At 40.1% G+C, this 24,029-nt stretch overlaps 1 protein-coding gene and 1 pseudogene across 4 annotated transcripts in view; one reads left to right on the forward strand and one right to left on the reverse strand.

Annotated features, from left to right (window-relative positions):
• ZMYM4 (zinc finger MYM-type containing 4) overlaps positions 1-24,029 on the forward strand; it is a gene marked incomplete at both ends in the record, with an annotated part of 171,371 nt that overhangs the window by 38,340 nt on the left and 109,002 nt on the right. For all 3 annotated transcript variants that reach the window (XM_080691095.1, XM_080691096.1, XM_080691097.1), the window contains one exon: positions 6,041-6,086. In XM_080691095.1, coding sequence (XP_080547221.1) covers positions 6,041-6,086 — 46 coding nt within the window. The remainder of the gene's footprint in view (positions 1-6,040; positions 6,087-24,029) is intronic.
• Positions 19,320-22,374, reverse strand: LOC308261001 (G1/S-specific cyclin-E2-like; annotated as a pseudogene). The gene is made up of 3 exons: positions 22,360-22,374; positions 20,561-20,755; positions 19,320-20,477 (listed from the first exon to the last, which is right to left on the reverse strand). The product of its transcript is annotated as a G1/S-specific cyclin-E2-like (transcript).

The following is a 24,029-nucleotide window of genomic DNA, read 5'->3' on the forward strand; positions in this document are numbered from 1 at the left end:
GCATGTGGCCCATGCCTGTAATCCTAGTATTTGGAAGGCAGAGACAGCCCCAGTAATTTAGCAAGGTCCTTTTAAAAAGAGAAGAAAAGAATTTCATGTTCTACATAATAGAAAGTTGAAGGCATCTAGTTCAAATTATTGATAGTGATTACTTCTGGAGGTAAGATTATGGGTAACTCACATTTAAAGATTTTAAACCCTAGGAAGCTTATACTCAGGAAGAACAGTAAAGATTTTTTTTCTCTAAAAACATTTAGAAGCTGGGCGTGGTGGTGCATGCCTGCAATCCCAGTACTTGGGAGGCTGACACAGTAGGATCACAGATTCGAGGACAGCCTCAGCAATGCAGCCAGACTTTCAGCTGTCTAGCAAGATCTTTTTTGAAAACAAAAAGTGAAAAGGTCTGGGAGTATAGCTCAGAGGTAGAATGCCCCTGTGTTCAATCTCCAGTACCATAAAAAATAAAAAAAAATGAATAAAATATAAAAACATATTTTGAGAATTCTGGGAAGATAGGAACAAAACAACCATGAAAGTAAAAATCTCAGACATAAACTAGAACAAAATTAGGTGGCAAGTATAGCCTTGAACTTAAAGATTTAAGAAAGTGGGGATGAATCATAAACAGTGATGCAACTCATCTATCAATATCCATGGAGGAAGCAGAATGAAGCAATAGACTTTCTAAGAACCTGAGAGCATAATTCTTTTTTTTTTTTTTTTTGGTACTGAGGATGGAATCCAGGGGCACTCTACTTCCAAACTACACCCCCAGGTCTATTTTTTTTTAATTCTTTATTTTGTTTACTTACATATTTATTATTTTGGTGGTACTGGGGATGGAATCCTTCTCCCGGATACATTCCCAGACTTATTTTATATTATATTTTTATTTGGAAACAGGGTCTTTTTTTTTTTTTTTTTTTTGCGGGTTTGGGGATGGAACCCAGGGGCATTCGACCTCCGAGCTACACCCCCTGCCCTATTTTTTATTCTTTATTTTGAAACCAGGTCTCACAGAGTTGCAGAGGGCCTCACTAAGTAGCTGAGGCTGTCCGCGAACCGTGCTCCTCGGTCTCAGCCTCCTGAATGCTGGGATTACAAGCGTGCGCCACCACACCCAGCCTGAAACAGGGTCTCTTAAGCCAGGGAGAATGGCTTCAGACCTGCGCAATCCTCCTGTCTCTGCCTCCCGAGCACGGGGATTAGAAGCATGCGCCACCACGCCCAGCTAGAAACTGAATTTATTCATATGTTAAGTACTGTCTTCACATGTTAAGTATGTGTCTATAAGTATATATAATACTAAGTTTCCAGGTACATGTAGAGTTACTGTATGCCACACAAATTAAATACAGTGGTAAATGTAAACTACCTGGCTCATCTGTGGTGCTAAAGAAATGAGTTCAGTCAATGAGGAATTTCAGACTTTTAGGCTGAATGTCCCAGGTTTTGTCCTCACCCTAATCTAGGACTCTGGTACCCTGAACTCTTCTGCTTGGTGTTCTTTTTAAAGTTGTAGACTCAAGCTGCACACATTGGTGCATGCCTGTAATCCCTGTACTTAGGAGGCTGAGGCAGGAGGACCACAAGTTTGAGGCCATCCTGGGCAACTTAGTGATACTCTGTCTCAAAAAAAAAAAAAAAAAAAAATGTGTGTGTGTGTATCTGCACATGGTGCACACCTGTAAACCAGTATGTAAGAGCTGAGACAGGAGGGTTGCAGGTTTGAGGCCAGCCTCAGCAAATTGGTGAGGCAATAAGCAACTTAGACCCTGTTTTTAAATTAATAAAAAGAAAGGGCTAAAGGTATAGGTCAGAGAATACTAATCTCCTACCACAAAAGAAGAAAATATAAACAAAGTAATAAATAAAAAAGGAATGGGGGCACAAATCAATGGTAAAGAGCCCTGGGGGTCAAACCTCACTGCCACCCTCCTAAAAATTGTAGACTCAAAATGAATTTTTGTGGTATCAGTAAATAATAAAAGGAAGTTGTTTTTGCTTTGGAAGATGACCGAATTAATGTTAATAATAGGTTAAAAGATTAGAGCAGGTAGCCTTGTTTGTAAGAAGAATGGTGTGACCAACAGAAGACACTAAGTGAATTTGAAGAGATGGTGAATGGGTTTCAGAGAAATGCTGAAGCACAAGCCAGGCGTGGTGGCGCACCCTTGTAATCCCAGCATTCGGGAAGCTGAGGTGGGAGGATCGGAGTTCACGGGCAGCCTCAGCTACTTAGGCCCTCTGCAACTCAGTGAGACCGGGTTTCAAAATAAAGAATAAAAAATAGGGCAGGGGGTGTAGCTCAGAGGTTGAATGCCGCCGGGTTCATCCCCAGACCCGCAAAAGAAAAAAAAGAAAAAAAAAGAAATGCTGAAGCACTGATTGAGCTTCTCAACAAGCGTGGATGCTGCCACAGTCAGTGACATGAAAGAAACAAGCTGATGTTCGTCACTGGAGACATTTTATGTCATAAATTATATATCTGTGGTTACATATCTTACAGGTTTGGGGATCTTTATAAAAATTGCTATTTCTGGTTTTTTTTTGTTTTTTGGTGTATGTTGGTGTGGTACTTACTTGGGTTAGAACCCAGGGGCCTTCTACCTCCAGGCTATCCTCCCAGCCCAGTTTTCTTGTTCCCTCCCTCCATCCATCCATACATCCCTTCCTTCCTTCCTTTTTTTTGCAGGTCTGGGGATGGAACCCAGGGGCATTCAACCTACGTTGAATGGGGGTATAGTCTGGAGATAAGAAGGTCCCTGGGTTCCACCCCCAATACCACAGAAACAAATACTATCAAACAAAAAAACTAAAAGTATACTAGCTGGGCATGATGGTCCGTACCTTTAATCCCAGTAACTTGGGAGGCTGAAACAGGAAGATTGCAGGTTCAAGGACAGCCAGAACAATTTAGGAAGATCCTGTTTCAAATTAAAAACCAAAATAGGGCTCAGGTATAGTTCAGAGGTAGACTACTCCTGGTCTTGAAACCCAGTATTGTAAAATAAATAAATAAAGCTTGCAGTACATGAAATGTGAATTACAAATGATGAACATACCGACAGTAAGTTTGGTAGATACAGCCAGTCTTGTTTTGAGGAAGAAATAAAGCTATTTTTGCTTCATGTCAAATAATTCCACTGGAATCTGGGCGTGATGGTGCACACTTCTAGTACTTGGGAGGTTGAGACAGGAGAATCACAGATTCAAGGACAGTCTCAGCAAGTAGTGAGACTCTCATCAACCTATCAAGACTCTCTTTCCAAGTAAGAATAAAATTGGGCTGGGGGTGTAGGTTGAAGATAGAATACTCCTGGTTTCTAACTCCAGTACCACAGAAACTTTATTTACAAAAGCTAAGGGCAAGGGTAAAAACTGAGGTAGATTTATATGGCCTTTCCAACTTCTTGTCAGAATATTTTTGTTTTATTTAATTAATTAATTTTATTATTATTTTTTTGGTGTTACTAGGGGTGGAACCGAGAGGCTTTCTACCTCCAGGCTATACTCCCAGACCTTTTTTTAAAATATATTTTATTTGGAAACAGGGTCTCGCTAAATTTCCGAAAGCCTCACTAAGTAGCCGAGGCTGGCTTCGAACCCATTTGATCCTCCTGTCTCAGCCTCCCAAGCGTGGGGATTACAAGCGTGCGCCAACATGCCCGGCTATTTTGTTTTATTTTGATATTGGTATAGAATTTTGACATCCTTCCCAACAAAATTTTTATTTTAGCAGTCAATTTCTTGTTTCTAAGTATTTCCACATGTCTCTTTTTTATGGCTACCTCTACTTACTTTTTTTAAAAAAAATCTGTTTGTCTCTGAGATTTCTCAGAGTTAATATAAAATACTTAGTAGAAGTTTCTTTTTCTGAGTCATTCAGTGTGGTACATGCTTGTAATCCCAGTACTTGGGAGGCTGAGACAGGAGGATTAGTAGCCAGCTTCAGCAATTTAGGCCCTCCACATCTTAGTGAGACTGTTTCGAAATAAAAAATAGATTAGGGCTGGGGGTGTAGCTGGAGGTAGAATGCTCCTAGCACCAAAAAAAAAAAAAAAAAAAAAAGCTACTTTTCTATAAATTACCTGTTGTCTTTGGGTGGTTTTCTTTTTGTTCACCTTGAACCTTCTTTTCTGTGGAGTTCTTTGTTTTTTAGAAACCTGGGATTTTTGGTTTTCTGCTCATATTTGTTATTTATCAGATACTCTGGATTCCTAAAGCTGCTGTTTCTTCAGTTATGTAGGTAACTAGGTAATTTTTTTCCCCTTAAAAATTTCTCCCTTGAGTAGAGTTTGCTGTCTCTGGGGTCATGGTAGGTAATGCGTATCAAGAAGAGAAGTTTCTTGTGTTCTTGCATCATTTGTGTATGGTAGTAGAGAAGCAGGAGGCAGGAATACTCATAGTTGGCTGAAGTAAGGAGGCCTTTAGAGACCTGGGATAGAACATCCTACTTTTTTTTTTAAAGTTTTTTGGTAGAGTCACCAGTATTTTAATTTCTTTCCCTTCTGTGACTAGAATTATCCCAGACTTGTCTCTGCTTCTGTTTTAAGCTTTAACATGTTCAGTAGAAAATATCTCTGTAAGTTGGGTATGGTGGCACACACCTGTAATTTCAGTACTTGGGAGGCTCAGACAGGTTTATGGCAAGCCTCAGCTACTTGGTGAGGGCCTCTGCAATTTAGTGAGACCTTGTTTCAAAAGAAAGAATAAAAAATAGGTCTGGGGGTATATCTTGGAGGTAGAATGCCCCTGAGTTCAATCCCCAATATTGAAGAAAAAGAAAGAAATCCCTATAGCATGACTCACTTTCATTGTAAGCAAATTTAGCTGGGCGTGGTGGCGCACGCTTGTAATCCCCGCGCTTGGGAGGCGGAGACAGGAGGATCGTGCAGGTTTGAAGCCAGCCGTGATGGCTTAAGAGACCTTGTTTCCAAATAAAAATATAAAAAATAGATTTGAGCGTATAGCCCGGAGGTAGTAAGGGTTTCCAGGAACCCCAGTAACCAGAAAAACCAAAAACCAAAACAGCAAATTTTTCTCATTAGCCTAAGGGCAAAGTTGTTATTGTCAGTTGTTTATTTAGTTATGATAAGTTTTATATAGTTCTTCGTGTTAGTGAGTTCTTAATAAGAGTTGGCTTTGCTTATTATTATTACAAATGTATATATAATGGCTGGGTATAGTGGTGAGTGCCTACACTTCCAGTACTTGAGGGACTGACAGGAGTATCTTAGGTTCAAGGCCAGCTCAGCAACTTAGTCATATCCTTTTTTTTTTTTTTTTTTTTTTTTTGTGGCAATGGGGATTGAACCCAGAGACATTCTACCTCTGAGCTACACCCTCAGCCCTATTTTATTATTATTTGGAAACAGGGTCTCACTAGGTTAATGAGAGTCTCACTACTTGCTGAGACTATCCTCGAACCTGTGATTCTTAGTCTCCCAAGTATTGGGGTTACAAGAGTGTACTATCACATCCAGCTTGAGTCTTGTTTTAAAATAAAATTTAAAAGGGCTGGAGGTGTATCTCAGAGATAACAGCCCTTGGTTCAATCCCCACTACCATTAAAAAAAAAAAAAAAAAAAAAAAGGCTAGGCTCAGCAACTAGCAACTTAATAAGACCTCAGTTTAGAAAACAGGGTGAGAGGGAGGAGATGGGGATGAGGGGTGACTGGGCATATTTCTCAGAGGTATAATGCTCCTGGGTTCATAGTGTGTACACACACACACACACACACACACACACACACACACACTTTGTTATGTAAAAAGAAAAGATAAGAAATATATATATCTGTATATCTATATCTATCTATATATATATATATCTTGGGTTTTGGTTTGGTGGCTTTGTCCTGAGAACTGTTTTTGTTCATCTTAAACTTTTACTAAGTTTGGAAGTGTTTGTCTTTATGTTGTGCATTTGTATAATTTGGCTTGAAAACTATATCTCCTGGGGAAATTGGGAGGGATACCAAAAAGTATGACTGAAGAATATGTGGATAATGTTACTTTTCCTTTTTTGCTTTTTCAGTTTGAACAGAAAAGTGGTGCAGTTTTTGATGAAATTGTAGAGAACTGTAAGTACCACTTGAAAAAAAAACTCATGTGTTTAGATGGAGATAAGTCTCAATAAGGCATATTTTATCTTTAGAGTGTTTTGTCAGGGGTGATTTTTGTGATGGTCTAATATGATATAGTCTACATCATATTACATTCTGTTAGTACTTTTAGCAGGGCAATTTGAATTGTTAGACTTTTTATTTTGAATAAATATTTTCATAGTTATTAATATGTTGAAGTAATAGTAAAACTTTGTGCTAGTGTGCATCATACAGATTATCCTTACTATTGTTAGACGTTTTTTACTTTGTTTACAGCATCCCTTAATTTTTTTTCTTTAGAGTCTTTATTTGTTATGGCATTTAAAATAATTCTTTTTATGATTATAAAAGTAATACATTCAGTTTGTAGTATAAAGATTAATAAAGTAAAAAGTAAAAGCCTTTGTTACTATCATTCTCCAAAAACAACCAGTTTTAGGGGTCTAATATATATCTTTCCAGACTTTTTTCTGTGAATGTAATCATATATTTGGGGTATGGAGATTTATGTATATGTGCAGAAATCAAATGATTGCCATTCTTGCTTTTTTCATAACACTGCATAGGTATCTATTTCGATGTAGACATGTTGGCATTCCTTTTAGTGACTAGCATTTTATTCTGTGGCTGTGTTATAATTTAACCAAGCCAGATGTGGGGGCTTATGCTTGTAATCCTAGTACTTGGGAGGCTGAGACAGGAGAATCCAAGTTCATGGCCAGGCGCAGTTACTTAGTGAGGCCCTCTGCAACTTAATGAGACCCTGTTTCAAAATAAAGAATAAAAAATAGGTCTGGGGGTGTAGCTCAGAGGTTGAATGCCCCTGGGTTCAATCCCCAGCATTACAAAAGAAAAATTTAATCTGGGTGTGGTGGTGCACGTTTGTAATCCCAGCATTTTGGAGGCTGAGACTGGAGGATCTCAGTTGGCAGACAGCCTCAGCTACTTAATGAGGCCCTCTGCAACTCAGTGAGACCCAGTTTCAAAATAAAGAATAAAAAATAGGGCAAGGGGCTGTAGCTCAGAGGTCGATTGCCCCTGGGTTCTATTTCCAGACCTGCCCCCCCCAAAAAAAATTAACCAGCCTACTCTTTTTATATTTTAATTATTTTTAGTTTTTCATTACTATAAAATATGTTTTCCTATACACATCTTTGTATAATTGCAGTATATCTGTAGTATAAAATCTAAAACTAGAATTGGTAAATTTTTGAAGGATGTTTGTGTGGTTGTTTATGGAAGATTAATTTTGTGAATTAGAATTCTGAAGGGCAGTAGACATTTCCTTTTCAGAAAATTTTCTTCCACCAGTAGAATCTGAGTACCTTTTTTAATTTGTTAATATTTTTGAGTATATTTTATATATTAGCTTCCTGTTGTTTGATATTAAGAGATAACAAATTCTCATCTTCAGAAAATTTAGGTATTGATTGTCCATTCTTTTTTCTTTTTCTTTTTTGTAAGCAACAAAATATAATAGCTAGTTTATCTAGAAGTATTTTAAATATGTATAGTGGGTATTTCATAGAATTTAGGTTATAGGCATTGAAAGAAGTTTCTCCAGGGTACTCAGGGAAAGAAGATCATCTGCCAGTTTTCTACAGTGCTGCCAGAAAGCAGTTATTTTTCAATGACTTGGTCTGGTCTGGTCTTGTCTTTTCGTACTAGGAATTGAACTCAGGGGCATTCTACTTCAGAGCTATACCCCTAGTCCTATTTTATTTTATTTGTGGGTCTGGGGATGGAACCCAGAGACATTCATTCGACCTCCGAGCTATACCCCCAGCCCTATTTTTTATTCTTTATTTTGAAACAGGGCCTCACTAAGTAGCTGAGGCTGTCTGTGAACCACGATCCTCTGGTTTCAGCCTCCTGAATGTTGGGATTACAAGCGTGCACCACCATGCCTGGCTCACTCCTATGTTATTTTAGTTTTAAAGAGGGACTCACTAAGTTTCTGAGCATCTTGCTAACTTTCCAGGTGTGATGCTTCTGTCTCAGCCTCCCAAGTATTGGGATTACAGGTGTTCCACCACCATGAGCAGCTGATTTAGTCTATCGGCCTGCCTCCCCTCCCCTGCCCTCCCCTCCCCTTCCTTTCCCTCCCCTCCCCCTCCCTGCCCTCCCCTTCCCTGCCCTCCCCCTCCCTCCCCTCCCCTCCCCTCCCTTTCTTCCTTGGCAGTACTGGGGAGGGAACCCAGGGGCATTGTACCTCCGAGCTATACCCCAGCCCTATTTTTATTTTTTTTTGAATACTGGGGATAGAACCCAGGGGCATTCTATCTCCAAGCTATACCCCCAGTTTTATTTTTTTATTTTTTATTTTGAAACAAGGTCTCACTGAGTTGCAAAGGGCCTCACTAACTAGCTGAGGCTGTCCAGGAACTGCAGTCCTCCTGTCTCTTCACAAATGCTGGGATTACAAGCATGTGCCACCTTCCTGGCTGGGTTTTTTATTTTTGGAACAGGGTCTCACTGTGTTGCAATGGTCTCTAAGTAGCTGAAGCTGTTCTCAAATAGTGATCCTCTAGTCTCAGCCTCCCAAATGCTGGATTTAGTCTTTATATCCATTTTAAATTTCTGATTTCTAAATTGGGTGTGATGGTACAGGTCTTTGTAATACCAGTACTTAGGAAGCTGAAACAGGTTCCAGCTCTGCCTTAGTAATTTAACAAATATTTGCCTCTAACAAATAAAAAGGGTTAGGGGGTAGATAAGAGGTTGAGTGACCCTGGGTTCAGACCCCAGTACCAATAAATAATAAAGTAGATAAAAATTTCACATTCCTAGAAGAAAGTTGATGACTGGGCCACCCTCATTCTTTAAAACCCGCACTGAGAAGCACCCTGATTCTGATGTTCATCTTTGAACATGGTCGAGAAAAGAGACAGTAAAACATAGCTGTTAGAAGATCTGTCTGCCATTACTTACTTTTATTTATTTATTTTGTTTTTTTTGTGTGTGTGTGTATGGTACTTGGGGTAGAACCCAGGGGCTTTTCTACCTCTGGGCTATACTCCCAGACCTATTTTATACTTTATTTGGAAACAGGGTGTCACTAAGTTGCTGAGAGTCTCACTAAGTAGCTGAGGCTGGCTTCGAACTTTTGGGATTGTCCTGTCTCAGTGTCCCAAGTGCTGGGATTACAAGCGTGTGCCACCATGCCTGGTTGAGGCTTACTTGTTTTCTTCCATTACTACTTCCATTCTTTCTTCCTTCTTTCTCTTTTTTCTTTTCTTTTCTTTTCTTTTTTTTTTTTGTAGTACTGGGAATTTAACCCAGAGGCATTATACCTCTGAGCTAAACCTCAACCCTGTTTTTTATTCTTTAATTTGAAACAGGGCCTCACTAAGTTGTAGAGGGACTCACTAAGTAGTTGAGTCTGGCTATGAACCATCCTCCTGTCTCAGCCTCCCAAATACTGGGATTACAAGCATGTGCCACCTTGCCTATCTTTTTTCTTTTTGGGGATGGGTTTGAAGCCCCCAGGGGCTTTTACCTTTGATCTATACCACTAATCACCATCCTCCTCCTCCTCCTCCTCCTCCTCCTCCTCCTTATTATTATTATTTTTTCTTTTTTTTCTTTTTTATTGGTGCACTGTATTCATACATCATAGTGGGATACAAACTTTTGTAGACATACATGCACACATCGCCCAGTCAGCCCCCACCCGATCCCCACCCCATTTCCTCCCCATCCCTCCTTCCCATGCTTGGCTTAGTGGTTGACATCTAGTATTATAGCAATTTATCCAAAATTAACAATGATAATCTCACATAACAGTTTCATTTGTCTGATACCAAGCTTTTGATGACTTAAAGATAACATTTCAATATTTCTTTTTGCTTTCTTTCTTACCAGAGAATATTTTTTTTTCTATTTTTTTAGGTGAAACTATCATATATTTATATATTTATTTTTCAGAAAAAAATCTATTCTAATATGGAATATGGATTCTAGATACCCAAAACGATCTTGAAAAAGAACAAAGCTAGAAGATATATATTTTCTGATTTCAAACCATTTAAAGCTACAATAATTGAAACAGTGTAGTACTGTTCTAAAGGCAGATATATAAACCATTGGAGTTAAATATGAGCCTAGAGCTAAATTCTTCCCTATATTATCAAGTTATTTTTGACAAGGTTTCCACGAACCTTTGGTGGTGGAAATAATAATCTTTTAACTAAATATTGTTGAAAAATAATAATTACATGGAAAAGAATAAAATTGGACCCTTACCTAATCCCATATACAAGTATTAACTCAAAATAGATAAAAGACCTAAATATAAATCTTAAGACTATAAACTTTTAGAAGAAAATCTGGGTCATACAACCTCATGACATTGAAATTGGCAGTGATTTCTTGGATATGATTTCAATGGCACAGGCAACAGAAGAGTATACAAACTCCCTAAAAAATAAAAAAAAATTGTATATCCAAAGACAATGTGAACAGAGTTAAAAGTTACTAATAGAATTGGATAAATATTTCCAAATGCTATATCTGAAGGTATATTAATATTCCAACTAGACATCCTAAAAATTAACAACAATAAAGGCAAACAATACAATTTAGAGATAGGTAAAAGACTAACATAAATAATGAATCTCCACAGATAACCACTCTTAGTTGTCTGTTGGATGGAAACTCTTGTTTCTCTTGTTCTGGTGTGTGTTACCTATTTCTTCTTTGTAGTTAATCTCTTTGAGTATTTTCTCTAGCACTGGTTTTGAAGACATAAATTCCTTCAGTTTCTGTTTGTCATGGAAGCTTCTTATTTCTCCATCTAATTTGATAGAAAGTTTTGCTGGATAGGAAATTTTTGGCTGGAAGTTGTTTTCTTTCAGAGTTTGGAATATGTTACTCCAAGCCCTTCTGGCTCTCATGACTTGGTTTGGGAAGTCTGGAGGGATTCTAATTGGTTTGCCTCTGAATGTCACTTGGCCCTTTGTTTTTGTTGCCTTTAAGATTCTCTGCTTGGCTTCCACATTGGTCATTTTGACAATTATGTGACGTGGGGATCCTCTTCTCCGATCCTGTCTAAAGGGAGTTCTATAAGTTTCCTGGATCTGTGTATCAACCTCTTGCTCTATGTTTGGAAAATTTTCTGCTATTACTTCCTTGAAGAGATTGTTTAGCCCTTTGGTTTTACTTTCTTTTCCCTCCTCTATTCCAATTATTCTTAGGTTAGCTCTCTTAAAATGGGCCCATATTTCTTCAATGTCAGATTCCTGCTGTTGGATATTTTTTCTAGATTAGAAACTATGCGTTCATTTTTGGAATGATCATCTTCTAAGAGCGAGATTCTGTTCTCCATGTGTTCTAATCGGTTGTTTGTGCTTTGAATTGAGGCCTTTACTTCATTAATTGCATCCTTTATCTCTTTTTGGCTCTCTCTGAGTTCTTTTCGAAGCACCTCTATTATTTCTACAGTTATTTTCCTGATTTGATCTTCTAGAAATCTCTGATTTTCTGTTTTATCGGGTTCTGATGTTGTGGGTTTGTGGGCATTCATTGCTCCATTGTTATTCCTCTTTCCCATGATTTCTGAAGTTTGTGCCTTCTCTGGGTTCTTCCCTTGGGTCACTATGACTTCACTTAAGGTGTCCTGGATCTCAAGTCTGTAGTATCTCAGACCCCACTACTCCTTTACTGGGTTGTATCACAGAGTCTCCGACCCAGGGAGTCAATAGAGGCTGCTTTAAACTATGGGGGGTGCCAGGTTGCACGTTCTCCTATGGTGTGATATCTCTGCCACCGCCCCTCCCCCACTGGGTCAAGTCCCAGGGAGTACAGTACTGGGATTTCTCCTCTGTGGCCCGCAATTTGACTCACTGTTCTTAAGTTCGCAAATGTAGCTCTACTGGACTCGGTGAATTCGCTGCTGCTGCTGCCGGTGGCAATATGGCGCTGCTGCTACGCCCTCGGCCATGAGGCTGGCTTATTTCTTCTTGATTTTGATTTCCACTCTGAGTCCCTGCAGCGTGTGCTGAGCTCAGCCACTGGGAGCTTTAGATGCTCCCCGCGCTGAAAAATCCCGCCTGGCTGTTCCGTAGCGGCTCACCTCGGCTTGCTGTAGCCGTCCGGTGAATTTGCCGCTGCTGCCACGTCCTCGGGCGTGAGGCCGGTGTATCTCCTCTGTGGCTCTGAGCTCTGTTCTCAGTCTGCTTTCTCTCTGGAGCCTGGTGATTTTTTTGTTTCTCTGGTGATGGTGTTTTCTGGCTATGAAAGGCGCAGATTTTGTGGTAATGGAGATTGGTTGTTAGCGGGGCTCTTAAGCCCCGCTTTTCTCGGTCGCCATCTTCCCGGAAGTCTATTATTATTATTATTTTTATGGTGCTTGGAATTGAACCCAGGTACATTCTACCTCTGAGCTAAAACCCCACTCTAATTTTATTTTTTATTTGGAAACAGGGTCTTGCTAAAATTGTTGACAGCATTACTGAGTTGATGAGGCTGGCTGTGAATCTCCTGAGTCAGCCTCCTGAGTACTGGGATTTTATGCATCTTCCACCTGTTGGGCTGTCTTTTTTTTGTTGTTGTTGTTATTTATTTATTTTTTCTATTTGTCTCTGTCTATCTATCTTGAGGTAATGGGGATGGAACCCAGGGGCATTTTACCTCCGGGATACACACCCAGCCCTGATTTTATTCATTATTTTGAAACAAGGTCTAACTAAGTTGCAGAGGGCCTCAGTAAGTAGCCGAGGTTGACTGTGAACCTACAACCCTCCCAAGTACTGAGATTACAAGAGCCACCATGTCTGGCTTGTTTTATATAATTTTTTGTAATGCTTTGGATTGAACCCAGGGGCATTCTACCTCTGAGGTACATTTCCAGCCCTACCTTAGTTTTTATTTTGAAACAGGGTCTCACTAAGTTATAGAGGGCATCATGGTATTGCAAAGGCTGGCTGTGAACCTGCAATCCTCTTGTCTCAGCCTACAAGTACTGGAATTATAAGTGTATGTCACCACACCTGGTTTCCCCTTTTATATTTATATTTTTATTTTATTTTATTTTTTTGGTGGTACTGGGGCTGGAATCCAGAGGCTTTCTATGTCCGGGCTACACTCCCAGACCTATTTTATATTTTATTTGGAAACAGGGTCTCACTAAGTTGCTGAGAGCCTCACTAAGTAGCTGAGGCTGGCTTTGAACCTGCGTGATCCTCCTTTCTCAGTCTCCCAAGCGCGAGGATTACAAGCGTGTGCCACCACGCCCAGTCCTTTTTATTTTATTTTTTTTTGAATCAGGGTCTCACTAATTTGCCGCAACCAGCCTAGAATTTGGAATCCTTCTGTCTCAGCCTCCTAAATACTAGGATTAGAGGGATGTACTACTAGGCCCGGCTATGAAATTTGGAAGATTTTAATCCAATAATAATAAATCAATAATACTTAGAATCATAAGTATTATCTTAAAGCTATAACCAAGCTGCTTTAGCTTGGGACTTACACCTGATATTTGAGGTTTCTGTTTGTGTGTGTGTGTGTGTGTGTGTGTGTGTGTGTGTGTGTGTGTGTGTGTGTATGGAACTCAGAGGCATTCAACCTCTGAGTTACACCCTCTAGCCAATTTTTTTTCTTTATTTTGAAATAGTCTCAGTAAGTTGTGGAGGGCCTCACTAAGTAGTTGAGGCTGTCTGTGAACTGCGATTCTCTGGTCTCAGCCTCCCAAATGCTGGGATTACAAGTGTGCCCCACCACGCCCAGCCTGAGGTTTATGTTTCTTATAGTGCTTTCTGCTTCACTCTATCGACAATTTTAAGCTGGAGATATAGGATGGGATATAGCTTGCCGAGCACAGTGGAGGCTTTGGGTTTGACCTCTAGCACCATAGAAAGGGGAGGAAGGCAAGCAGGCAGGTAGGTAGACAGGCAAAAATTGGAAATTTACAAGCAGAGGGTTTTATACCAAATGTTGGATACACATGGTACAATAAATGTTTCCCTTTAACTCTCTCCATTTCTGGTCGTTTTCACTGAAGGTGTATTGACACCCCTGGAAGGAGGGAAGTGATTAGTCTGGAGGGGACACTGGCCTCTTCCTCCAGGAAGAGTCAGGAACATAGATCCAGGAGTGGTAGGGGCAAATTGCTTTGTAGATGATATGCAGTGTCAGAGATGGTCATTTAAGAACTTTGATTTTTGTCTTAGGATCCATGTCCAGAAGAAACCAAATTGTCTTAAGTGCCTCAGAATGACCGTTGTAAGCCTGGTGTGATGGTGCACGCTTGTAATTCCAGTACTTCGGAGGCTAAGACAGGAGGATCGCACAGGTTCACAGCCAGCCTCAGCTACTTAGGCCCTTTTTCAAAATAAAGAATAAAAAATATGGTTGGGGTGTAGCTCAGAGGGAGAATTCCCCTAAGTTCAGTCTTTAGTACTGAAGAAAAAAAAGGCCATTGTAATACACATGGTGGCACATACCTATAAAGTAATCTCAGTACTTGAGAGGATGAGACAAGAGTATCACATGTTCAAGGACAGCCCCAGTGATTTAGTGAGACCTTGTTTCAAAATAAAAAGGGCTGGTGGTATAGCTAGTAGGTAGATTGTCCCTACATTCGATTCCCAGTAACACCCCTCTCCCCATACACAATGACCATTGTAGTACTACACTTGCTGTGAACTCATGGCCCAAGACGATCAGCAGGACCTGAAACTTTAAATGTTTGCTTTGTGGATGTAATTTTACTCTTCTTTCAGTAAATTATCTTATCAGTGAGGAAGTTTGATTAAAACATTAAAAGTCTGATTTGACTTTTCAAAGATGTACTGTCTTTAGTGAATGGGTTTAAAGGAAAAAAAATACTCAGTGGTGTATGCTTGTAATCCCAGCGCTTGGGAGGCTGAAACAGGAGGATCGCACAGGTTTGAAGCCAGCCTCAGCTACTTAGTGAGGCTCTCGGCAACTTAGTGAGACCCTGTTTCCAAATAAAGTATACAATAGGTCTGGAAGCATAGCCTGGAGGTAGAAAAGCTCCTGGGTTCCACTCTCAGTAACACACACACACACACACACACACACACACACACACACGCATGGAATTGGCACAACAGACATATAGACCAATGGAACAGAACAAAAGATACAGAAATAAACCCACATACTTGTATTGTCAATTGATCTTTGACAAAGGAGCCTGTAATACCTCCACCCCTTTATTTTAAAACAAAGTCTTGTTAGGTTGCTGAGAGACTTGCTAAATTGATGAGCCTGGTCTCTAGCCTGCTATCCTTTTGTCTCAGCCTCCCAAGTACTGGGATTATAGGTATGGGCAACTATGCTGGGCACCCCCAGCCCTTTTTTAATTTTTTGTTTTGTTAAAGGGTCTTTCTGGCTTGCAGAGATCTTTGTGACGTTTCTGAGGCTGGCAGCATGCCTGGAATACTGTCTCAGTTTCCCAAGTACTTGCATTATAGGTTGTTTGCCACCATGTCTGACTGTCATTCTTTTATTTTTTTATTTTTTTTATTTCTTGTGCTGAGGATTGAATCCAGAGCCTTCTAACTTTGAGCTATATCTCTAGCCATATTTTATTTTTATTTGGAAACTCAGAGTCTCTCTCATTTACTGAGAGCCTCATTGAATCACTGAGGATGGTTTCAGGCCTGTGATTCTTTTATTTCAGACTCCCAAGTACTGGGATTACAGGCATGTGGTAGCATGCCTGGTTATTAGTCTCACTATTATTCATGGTTCTGGGAATTTAATCCAAGGGTGTTATACCACTGAGCTATGCTTATTGTTATTTATCCTTTTTTTTGTGTGTAGTACTGGGGATGGAAACCAGTGACCTCTGCCTCTTGAGTTACATTCCCAGCCCTATTTTATGTTTTATTTGGAAACAGGGACTCACAATAGGTTGCTGAGACCTTCACTAAGTTGCTGAGGTTGGCTTTTGAATTTGGGATTCTTCTGTCTCAGCTTCCCATGTATTGGGATTACAGGTGTGAGCTACCACAAGCAACTGGTTTCGTCTCTTCTCTTCTCTTCTCTTCTCTTCTCTTCTCTTCTCTTCTCTTCTCTTTACTTTACTTTTCTTTCTGTACTGGGGATGGAACCCAGGGGCATTCTACCTCCGAGTTACAACCCAGCCTTATTCTTTATTTTGAAACAGGATCTCACTGAATTCCAAAGGGCCTCACTAAATAGTAGCTGAGGCTGTCCTCGAACCGTGATCCTCCTGTCTCACCCTCCCAAATGCTGGGATTACAAGCATGTGCCACCATGCCCGGCTTGCTATTTATCTTTCATTGGTACTTATTTGAATTATATTTTGTATGTAGCTCTTGAATCATGTTAGATTAATTTCTTATATTTTACTGGATAGTGAACTCATTTTATCTCTCACTAGAAGCCTAATAACGTATGATCATATAACCATGTGTTAAGCTTTTTCAGTGATCTGTAAAGCTACTTACACTATGATAAATAGTTGTCCAATTTTTCAACTTCTGAATTAATGTTTTACTGGACTATTTGTTTATCTTGTGCCATTTAAATTAATTTAGCTCTATATGTCTTGATAAACTGTTAGCATACTTCTCTGAAAATTGTGTACTATTTAATTCAGTGTTAAAACATTTGGGTGGAGCTACTTAAATTTTTAATTCTTCTATATAAGTTGCTAATTTTTGCTTTCAAGTCATTTCTTCTCTGTTAGCACTGTCCAGTAGAACTTTTTGTAATGGGCCGGGCGTGGTGGCGCACGCTTGTAATCCCTGCGCTTGGGAGGCAGAGACAGGAGGATCGCGCAGGTTCGAAGCCAGCAGCACGTGCTGGCTTAGGAGACCCTGTTTCCAAATTAAAAAAAATGTAAAAATAGGTCTGGGAGTGTAGCCCAGAGGTAGAAGGGCTTCCAATAACCCCAGTACCACCAAAAAAAAAAAAAAAAGAACTTTTTGTAATGATAGAAATGTTCTATAGGTACACATTAAAGTAGCCACTAGTACATGTGATAGTTGACTATTAGAAATGTCATGATTGAAACCGGGTGTTATGGCGCATGCTTCTAATCCCAGCATTTGGGAGGCTGAGACAGGAGGATTGCGGTTTGCGGCCAGCCTCAGCTAGTGAGGCCCTTTGCAACTCAATGAGACCCTTTTTCAAAAATAAAGAATAAAGAATAGGGTGGTGGTGTGTCTTGGAGGTAGAATGCCTCTGGGTTTCCATTCCCAGTACTTAAAAAAAAAAGTCATAAATGTAAAAGTTTTTATTAAATTTATATTTTTCCTGCCGGGTGTGGTGGCACACGCTTGTAATCCCCACGCTTGGGAGGCAGAGACAGAAGGATTGCATTGGTTCGAAGCCAGCCTCACTGGCTTAAGAGACCCTGTTTCCAAATAAAAATATAAAATAAGTCTGGGAGTGTAGCCCAGAGGTAGAAGGTCTTCCAGGAGCCCCAGTACCACCAAAACAAAACAAAAACAAAAACAAAACAAATAAAAAAAATCAAAAAAACATACAAAAAAATTCATATAATCGTTTAAATTTACAGTTTCTTCATAAGAAGAGATTCATATATCTGGTAACAAAATAAAATAGCAATCTTACTTTTAAATAATCAAGTACTTGTCAAGGCTGAACGTAAAAAAAAGCTAACCTAATAAAAATGTAGAAGGAGCTAGTCCATATATAGCAAGTTCTTAAGTCAAATTCTTTAATAAATAGATTTCTAGGAGTCAGTATACATTTAATATTTTCTGCCTTAAGAAAATAGAAGTTTAGTTCAAGTGTTAAGCTTTATCACCTTGACACTGCCCTTATTTCATAATGCAGAATGGACCTTAATAATTTTTCAAACACAAAGCCTTAGTCACACTAAATTTAAAAAATCCTTAGGGACATCTAAATTTAACAAACCCAGCGGGCGTGGTGGCACACACTTGTAATCCCAGCATTCGGGAGGCTGAGACTGGAGGATCGTGGTTTGTGAATAGCCTCAGCTACTTACTGAGGCCCTCTGCAACTCAGTGAGACCCAGTTTCAAATAAAAGAATAAAAAAATAGGGCAGGGGGTGTAGCTCGGAGGTCTAATGCCCCTGGGTTCCATCCCCAGACCAAAAGGACTGGAGTTTTGACTCAATTGATAATACAATATAAAGTAATTTACTTGTCAAAGCCCTACATAGAAGCCACAGCATTTATCTTGTAAAAATTCAAGATTTTTTTTTTTTTTTTGTGGTACATTGCGTGGAACCCAGTGGCCTTCTACCTCTGGGCTATACTCCTAGACCTATTTTAAAAAAATATGTATATATATATTTTTTGGAAAAAGGGCCTCACTAAATTGCTGAGGGCCTCACTAAGTGGCTGAGGCTGGCTTAAGAGACCCTGTTTCCAAATAAAAGATATAAAATAGGTCTGGGAGTGTAGCCCAGAGGTAGAAGGGCTTCCAGGAACCCCAGTACCACCCCCCCAAAAAAATAATTTTATAATAGTTTGCTACAATAGCTTTAGATAAATTAGTTGCCTTATTGCAAAACTAAATCTTTGTAAACAAGTTTAAATTTTATTTCAAGAACCAAATTTTGCTCTTCAAGAGTAGGAATTTTGAGAATCTTAAGAAGCTAGGTTCAAAATACTTTATCAATAATGTACCCTTTAAGGCAGTGATTATTTTAGTTCAAAATTCCAGTGATAAAATTTATCAAGATAAACATAGTTAACACTGGATTTAAAAAAATGCATGGCATAAATAGTGGCTTGCTTTCCATCCAGTACCTTTAGAAATGAAGTCATCTTTGTAAACATGTTCTGTTGTTTCTTTCTTTTTTTTTTAATTAAAAAAAATTATTTTTGCGGTCTGGGGTGGAACCCAGGGGCATTCTACCTTTGAGCTATACCCCCTGCCCTATTTTTTTTTATTCTTTATTTTGAAACTGGGTCTCACTGAGTTGCAGAGGGCCTCACTATGTAGCTGAGGCTGTCCTTGAACCGTGATCCTCCTGTCTCAGCCTCCCGAATGCTGGGATTACAAGCGTGCGCCACCATCCCCGGCTAATGTTGTGCTGTTTCTTTAACAGCTAATATAGAAAATTTTAGTGCCCAATTTTATGTGGTTTTTAAATAAAAGAATGGCAGTGTAACTTCTGAACTGGCAAGGACAATCACAGTACTATTTTCCTATAAAACTTTAGTCATTCAGGTCAATGAATTTCTTCAATACTTGCTCAATTCCAACTCGTTTACTTAGTTAAGTAACTTCAGTGTTTTCCGATGGTTTTCTGTACTCTTTGGTGAGGTCATAATGCTTCCATTACACACTGATGACAACTGTCCCCCTTTTCTGAAAGTGTTTACGTAGCTGACTTCATCCAGCATAGCCAAATAAATTTTATGTGTTTGGATATCATGTCTGTCTTCCATAAGTATCTTCTTAAAGGTCTTCAGCTTTACTGGACTAGTACTTTTTACTACGCTGACAAAAGGCACCATCCACAGTCTACACATTCTGAGATAATGTCCCATTCCAAACCTGAGGCTTTTTTAACCACGTCAATGGAGGTAAAATGGCACAAGGCAGCAGCAGCCAGTTTCTGTGCTGAAACTCTAGGGAGTCAACAGCTAGAATACACAGATCTAAAAGCTGAGCTATTCTCCTGAGAATATTGGGGTAGAAGAACTTTAGAAGCATCTTTAAGAGCATCAACTTGGAGAAAGAGATTTAATCAGGAGATGATTGTCACAGGAGAACGTTACCATTTTAAAGCCTTTAATGAGTTCCATCCTTAAGATGTCTTCTTCACTGCAACGGAGCATAGATTTCCTCAAGTATGGAAGCAATGTATAGTTAGGTAATTCCAATGAGTTGAAGCATATTTTTATTTATATCCTTTTGTGTCAACATAAATCTATCAAAAAGGGCTTGTGCAAGATAGAATGTTTCCCTATGAAGTGTGTATACTTCACATACCTCTAAAAGCCATTCTAGAAGTATTGATCTCATCTGTGGTTCCAAGCCAGAATGCAAAACTTCAGAATGTTTGTCATGAACATATCTGCTTTCTTATCTGAACACCTCAGCTTAAATTTGGCAAAGGTGAAGGGTTAATAAAAAGGCTTTTAAATCTGTAATTTGTAAATCTGGAGAAATCACTTGTTTCTATTTCTTTGTGGGGTGTTTCAATGATAATGCAAGGGCTGATTCCCCCAGATAATACAGGTGGCCCACAATTCCTAATCTCATACTGGTGTTTCTTGGTGACCTCCTCTTTTCTTTCTTTCTTGTGCTATTTTTCTCTTCTTAGCCTGGAATATTTTGGCTTCTTGGGGGGAGTCTGTTTGGCTGGGGTGGGTATGCTGCTTGGCTTGTAAACAGCGGCTCCTGCTCCATCTTGACGTTCTCTTCTATTTAGGTGTATGAAACCTCTGCAGCCTGCCGTCCCAGGGGAACCCTTAGGTCTGGACCGGGCTCCCGGGTTACCTGCCACCCAGCCACTTTTGTCAGGCCAGTTTGCTCCAGTCCCCTCCCACCGCGGCTCCCTGGGATTTCGAAGTGCCCTGCAGCTCCGCCGTGCCTGTGGCCAGGGAGGGCAGCTCCTGTGGGTGCAGGGCAGCTCTGGTGGGCACAGGGCAGGGTTGGGGCCGTGCGCGACCTGGGCCGCGGGCGACCTGGGCCGCGGGGTCTTTAAATTTACCAATAAGTGCCGGGTGTGGTGGCGTACTCTTCAAATCCCCACACTTGGGAGGAGGAGATGGGAAGATCCTGCAGGTTCGAAGCCACCCTCGCTGATTTAAGAGACCCTGTTTCTAAATAAAAAAATATAAAAATAGGTCTGGGAGTGTAGCCCTGAGGTAGAAGGATCCCATCCCTAGTACCACCTAAATAAATAAATAAATAAATAAATAAATAAATAAATAAATAACAAAAAAACCAATAAAATATATTTAAAATATAACAAATTTGCCGGGCGTGGTGGCGCACGCTTGTAATCCCCGCGCTTGGGAGGCAGAGACAGGAGGATCGCGCAGGTTCGAAGCCAGCCGCGTGCGCTGGCTTAGGAGACCCTGTTTCCAAATAAAAATGTAAAAATAGGTCTGGGAGTGTAGCCCGGAGGTAGAAGGGCTTCCAGGAACCCCAGTACCACCAAAAAATAAATAAATGAATAAATAAAATATAACAAATTTATTTCTGCTTGGTATAAATTCTGTGGACCTTTAAAAAAGTACTATTGCTAATACTTCTCAAATTATTCTATGAAATAAAAAGGAGGAGAAAAACTTCCAAATTCATTCTACAGAGCCAGGAATACTCTTATACAAAAACTAGGTCAGGACACATCAAGGTAAGGAAACTCCATAGAGGCAAAAATTCAAACCTAGTGCCACAGAAAAGAAAAATAAAAAAATATTTTGCAAACTGCAGATTCCGTTTAATTCTTTTCAAAATGCCAACGACAGGGAGGCGGAGACAGGAGGATCACGCTGGTTTGAAGCCAGCCTTGGTGGCTTAAGAGACCCTGTTTCCAAATAAAAACAATATATAAAATAGGTCTGGGATTGTAGCCTGGAGGTAGAAGGGTTTCCAGGAACCCCACTACTACCAAAAAAACAACAACAAAAAAGCCAATGTCATTCTTCATAGAGCTAGAAAAAAAGTAGTACTAAAATGCATATGGAAGAACAAGACTCAGAATAGCCAAAGGAGTTTTGAGCAATAAGGAGCAATTTGGGAGGCACCATAACACCTGAACTCAAATTATAGTACAGAGATACAGTAACAAAATATCATGGTATTGGCATAAAACCAGATAAATAGGCTACTGGAATAGAAGACACAGAAACAAATCTCTACACAATCATCTAATCCTTAATACAGGTGCCAAAAACATAAATTGTAGAAAAGAACCTTTTTTTGTGGTACTGGGGATGGAATCCAGGGGCATTCTTTTTTTTTTTTTTTTCTTCCCCTTTTTGGTGGGTCTCAGGATGGATCCCAGGGGCATTCAATCTCTGAGCTATACCCCCTGTCCTATATTTTATTCTTTATTTTGAAACAGGGTCTCACTGAGTTGCAAAGGGCCTCACTAAGTAGATGGGCCTGTCCGCGAACTGAAATCCTCCAGTCTCAGCCTCCTGAATGCTGGGATTACAAGCGTGTGTCACCACGCCCGGCTTCTAGGGGCATTCTATCTCCAAAATAGACCACCAGTCCTTTCCTTTCCTTCCTTCCTTCCTTCCTTCCTTCCTTCCTTCCTTCCTTCCTTCTCTCCTTATTTTTTAGTCATACTGTGGATAGAACCATGGCGCCTTCTACTTTCTTAAATATATTTTTTTGAAATAGGGTCTCACTAAGTTGCTGAGTGCCTCATTAAGTAGCTGAGGCTGGCCTCAAACCTTTGTGATCCTTCTGTCTCAGCCTCCCAAGTACTGGGATTAAAAGCATGCTCTACCACGCCCAGCCTATTCTTTATTTTTGAAACAGGCTCTTGTTAAGTTGTAGAGGGCCTCACTGTGTAGGAGTTGAGGCTCTTTGTGAACCCTCCATCTTTCTGTCTCAGTCTCCCAAGTACTGGGATTACTAGTGTGTGCCACCATGCCTGGCTCTAAAGAACTTTTTAAACAAATGGTACTGGGAAAAGTGGAAACTAGATCTCTTTTTTCTATCTTGCACATGAGTTCACTCAAAATGGATCAGGGACCTAGGAATTAGACCAGAAATGTTGAAATTGCTCATAGAAAACCATAGGATTGTCTTCCAGAAAGATGCTGGCTGAGGAAAGCAGCTTTTACTAGTCCTGCTAACACTTGATCTTGATTGCCGCAAAGTCAGCACTTTTTATAGCCAGAAAACACTATCAGCAGAGAAATGAAAACTAAATACAAGGGACAGAGAAAAAGAAGAGTAGAAGAAGAACCAGAGTCCAGAAAAGAAACCAGCCTACATTGTGGTGGTGGATGCTGCACCAGTGCCATCTTGTCTCAGAGCACCGGCTCCAGAGAGGAAAGGTAAAGAAGGAGCTGAAGTGAGCAGCTGTGGATCATTTGGGTGTAATTCAGCAGTTCTTTCAGTACAAATAACATCTAAAACTCCCAGTGACCAAGCTCATCACGCCCTCCAGGGACTCTGAACTGAGCTCAAAACCAGAAAAGAAACATGCCAGCCTCACGGCCGAGGGCGTAATGGTGGCACCATATTGCCAGCCGTGGTGGTGAGTTCAACATGCCTGTGACAGCTCCAGATCAGTGCACACAAAAACTGTCAGTGAAATTGCAGCCCCTAACGGTGAAATACCAGCATGCACCCCCAGGGACTTGCACAGCTTTGATAATCTCCCTGGGTCTGAGATTTTGCAGTCCAACCCAGTGAAAGAGTAGTGGTAGCAGAGACTTCACACCTTAGTCACAGTTCCCCTTGGGAAAACGCCCAGCTCGGCATTCCCACGGTCTCGCGCAGCCTCAATTAACTCCCTGGGTCGGAGACTTTACAATACAACCCAGTAAGGGAATAATAGTGGCTGAGATTACAACAAACTTGAGATCCAGAGCACCTTAAGTGAAGTCGTAGTGACCTGGGGAAGAACAGAGAGAAGGCACAAACTTCTGAAATCATGGGAAAGAGGAACAACAATGAAGCAATGAACACCCACAAGATCAGAACTTGATAATACAGAAATTTAGAAATTTCCAGGAATATAACTGTAGAAATAATACAGGACCTTCAGAAAGAATTTAGAGAGAGTCTAAAAGGAATGAAGGATGCAATCATTGAAGTAAAGGCCTCAATTCAAAGTATAAACAATTGATTAGACCACATGGAGAATAGAATCTCGCTCCTAGAAGATGATCACTCCAAAAACGAACACGTAATTTATAACTTAGGAAAAAAAATCTGACAGCAGGAATTTGACATTGAAGAAATGTGGGCCCGTTTTAAGAGAGCTAACCTAAGAATAACCA

The sequence above is a fragment of the Muscardinus avellanarius genome (assembly GCF_963383645.1).
Source record: "Muscardinus avellanarius genome assembly, chromosome: 3".
Lineage (NCBI taxonomy): Eukaryota > Metazoa > Chordata > Mammalia > Rodentia > Gliridae > Muscardinus > Muscardinus avellanarius.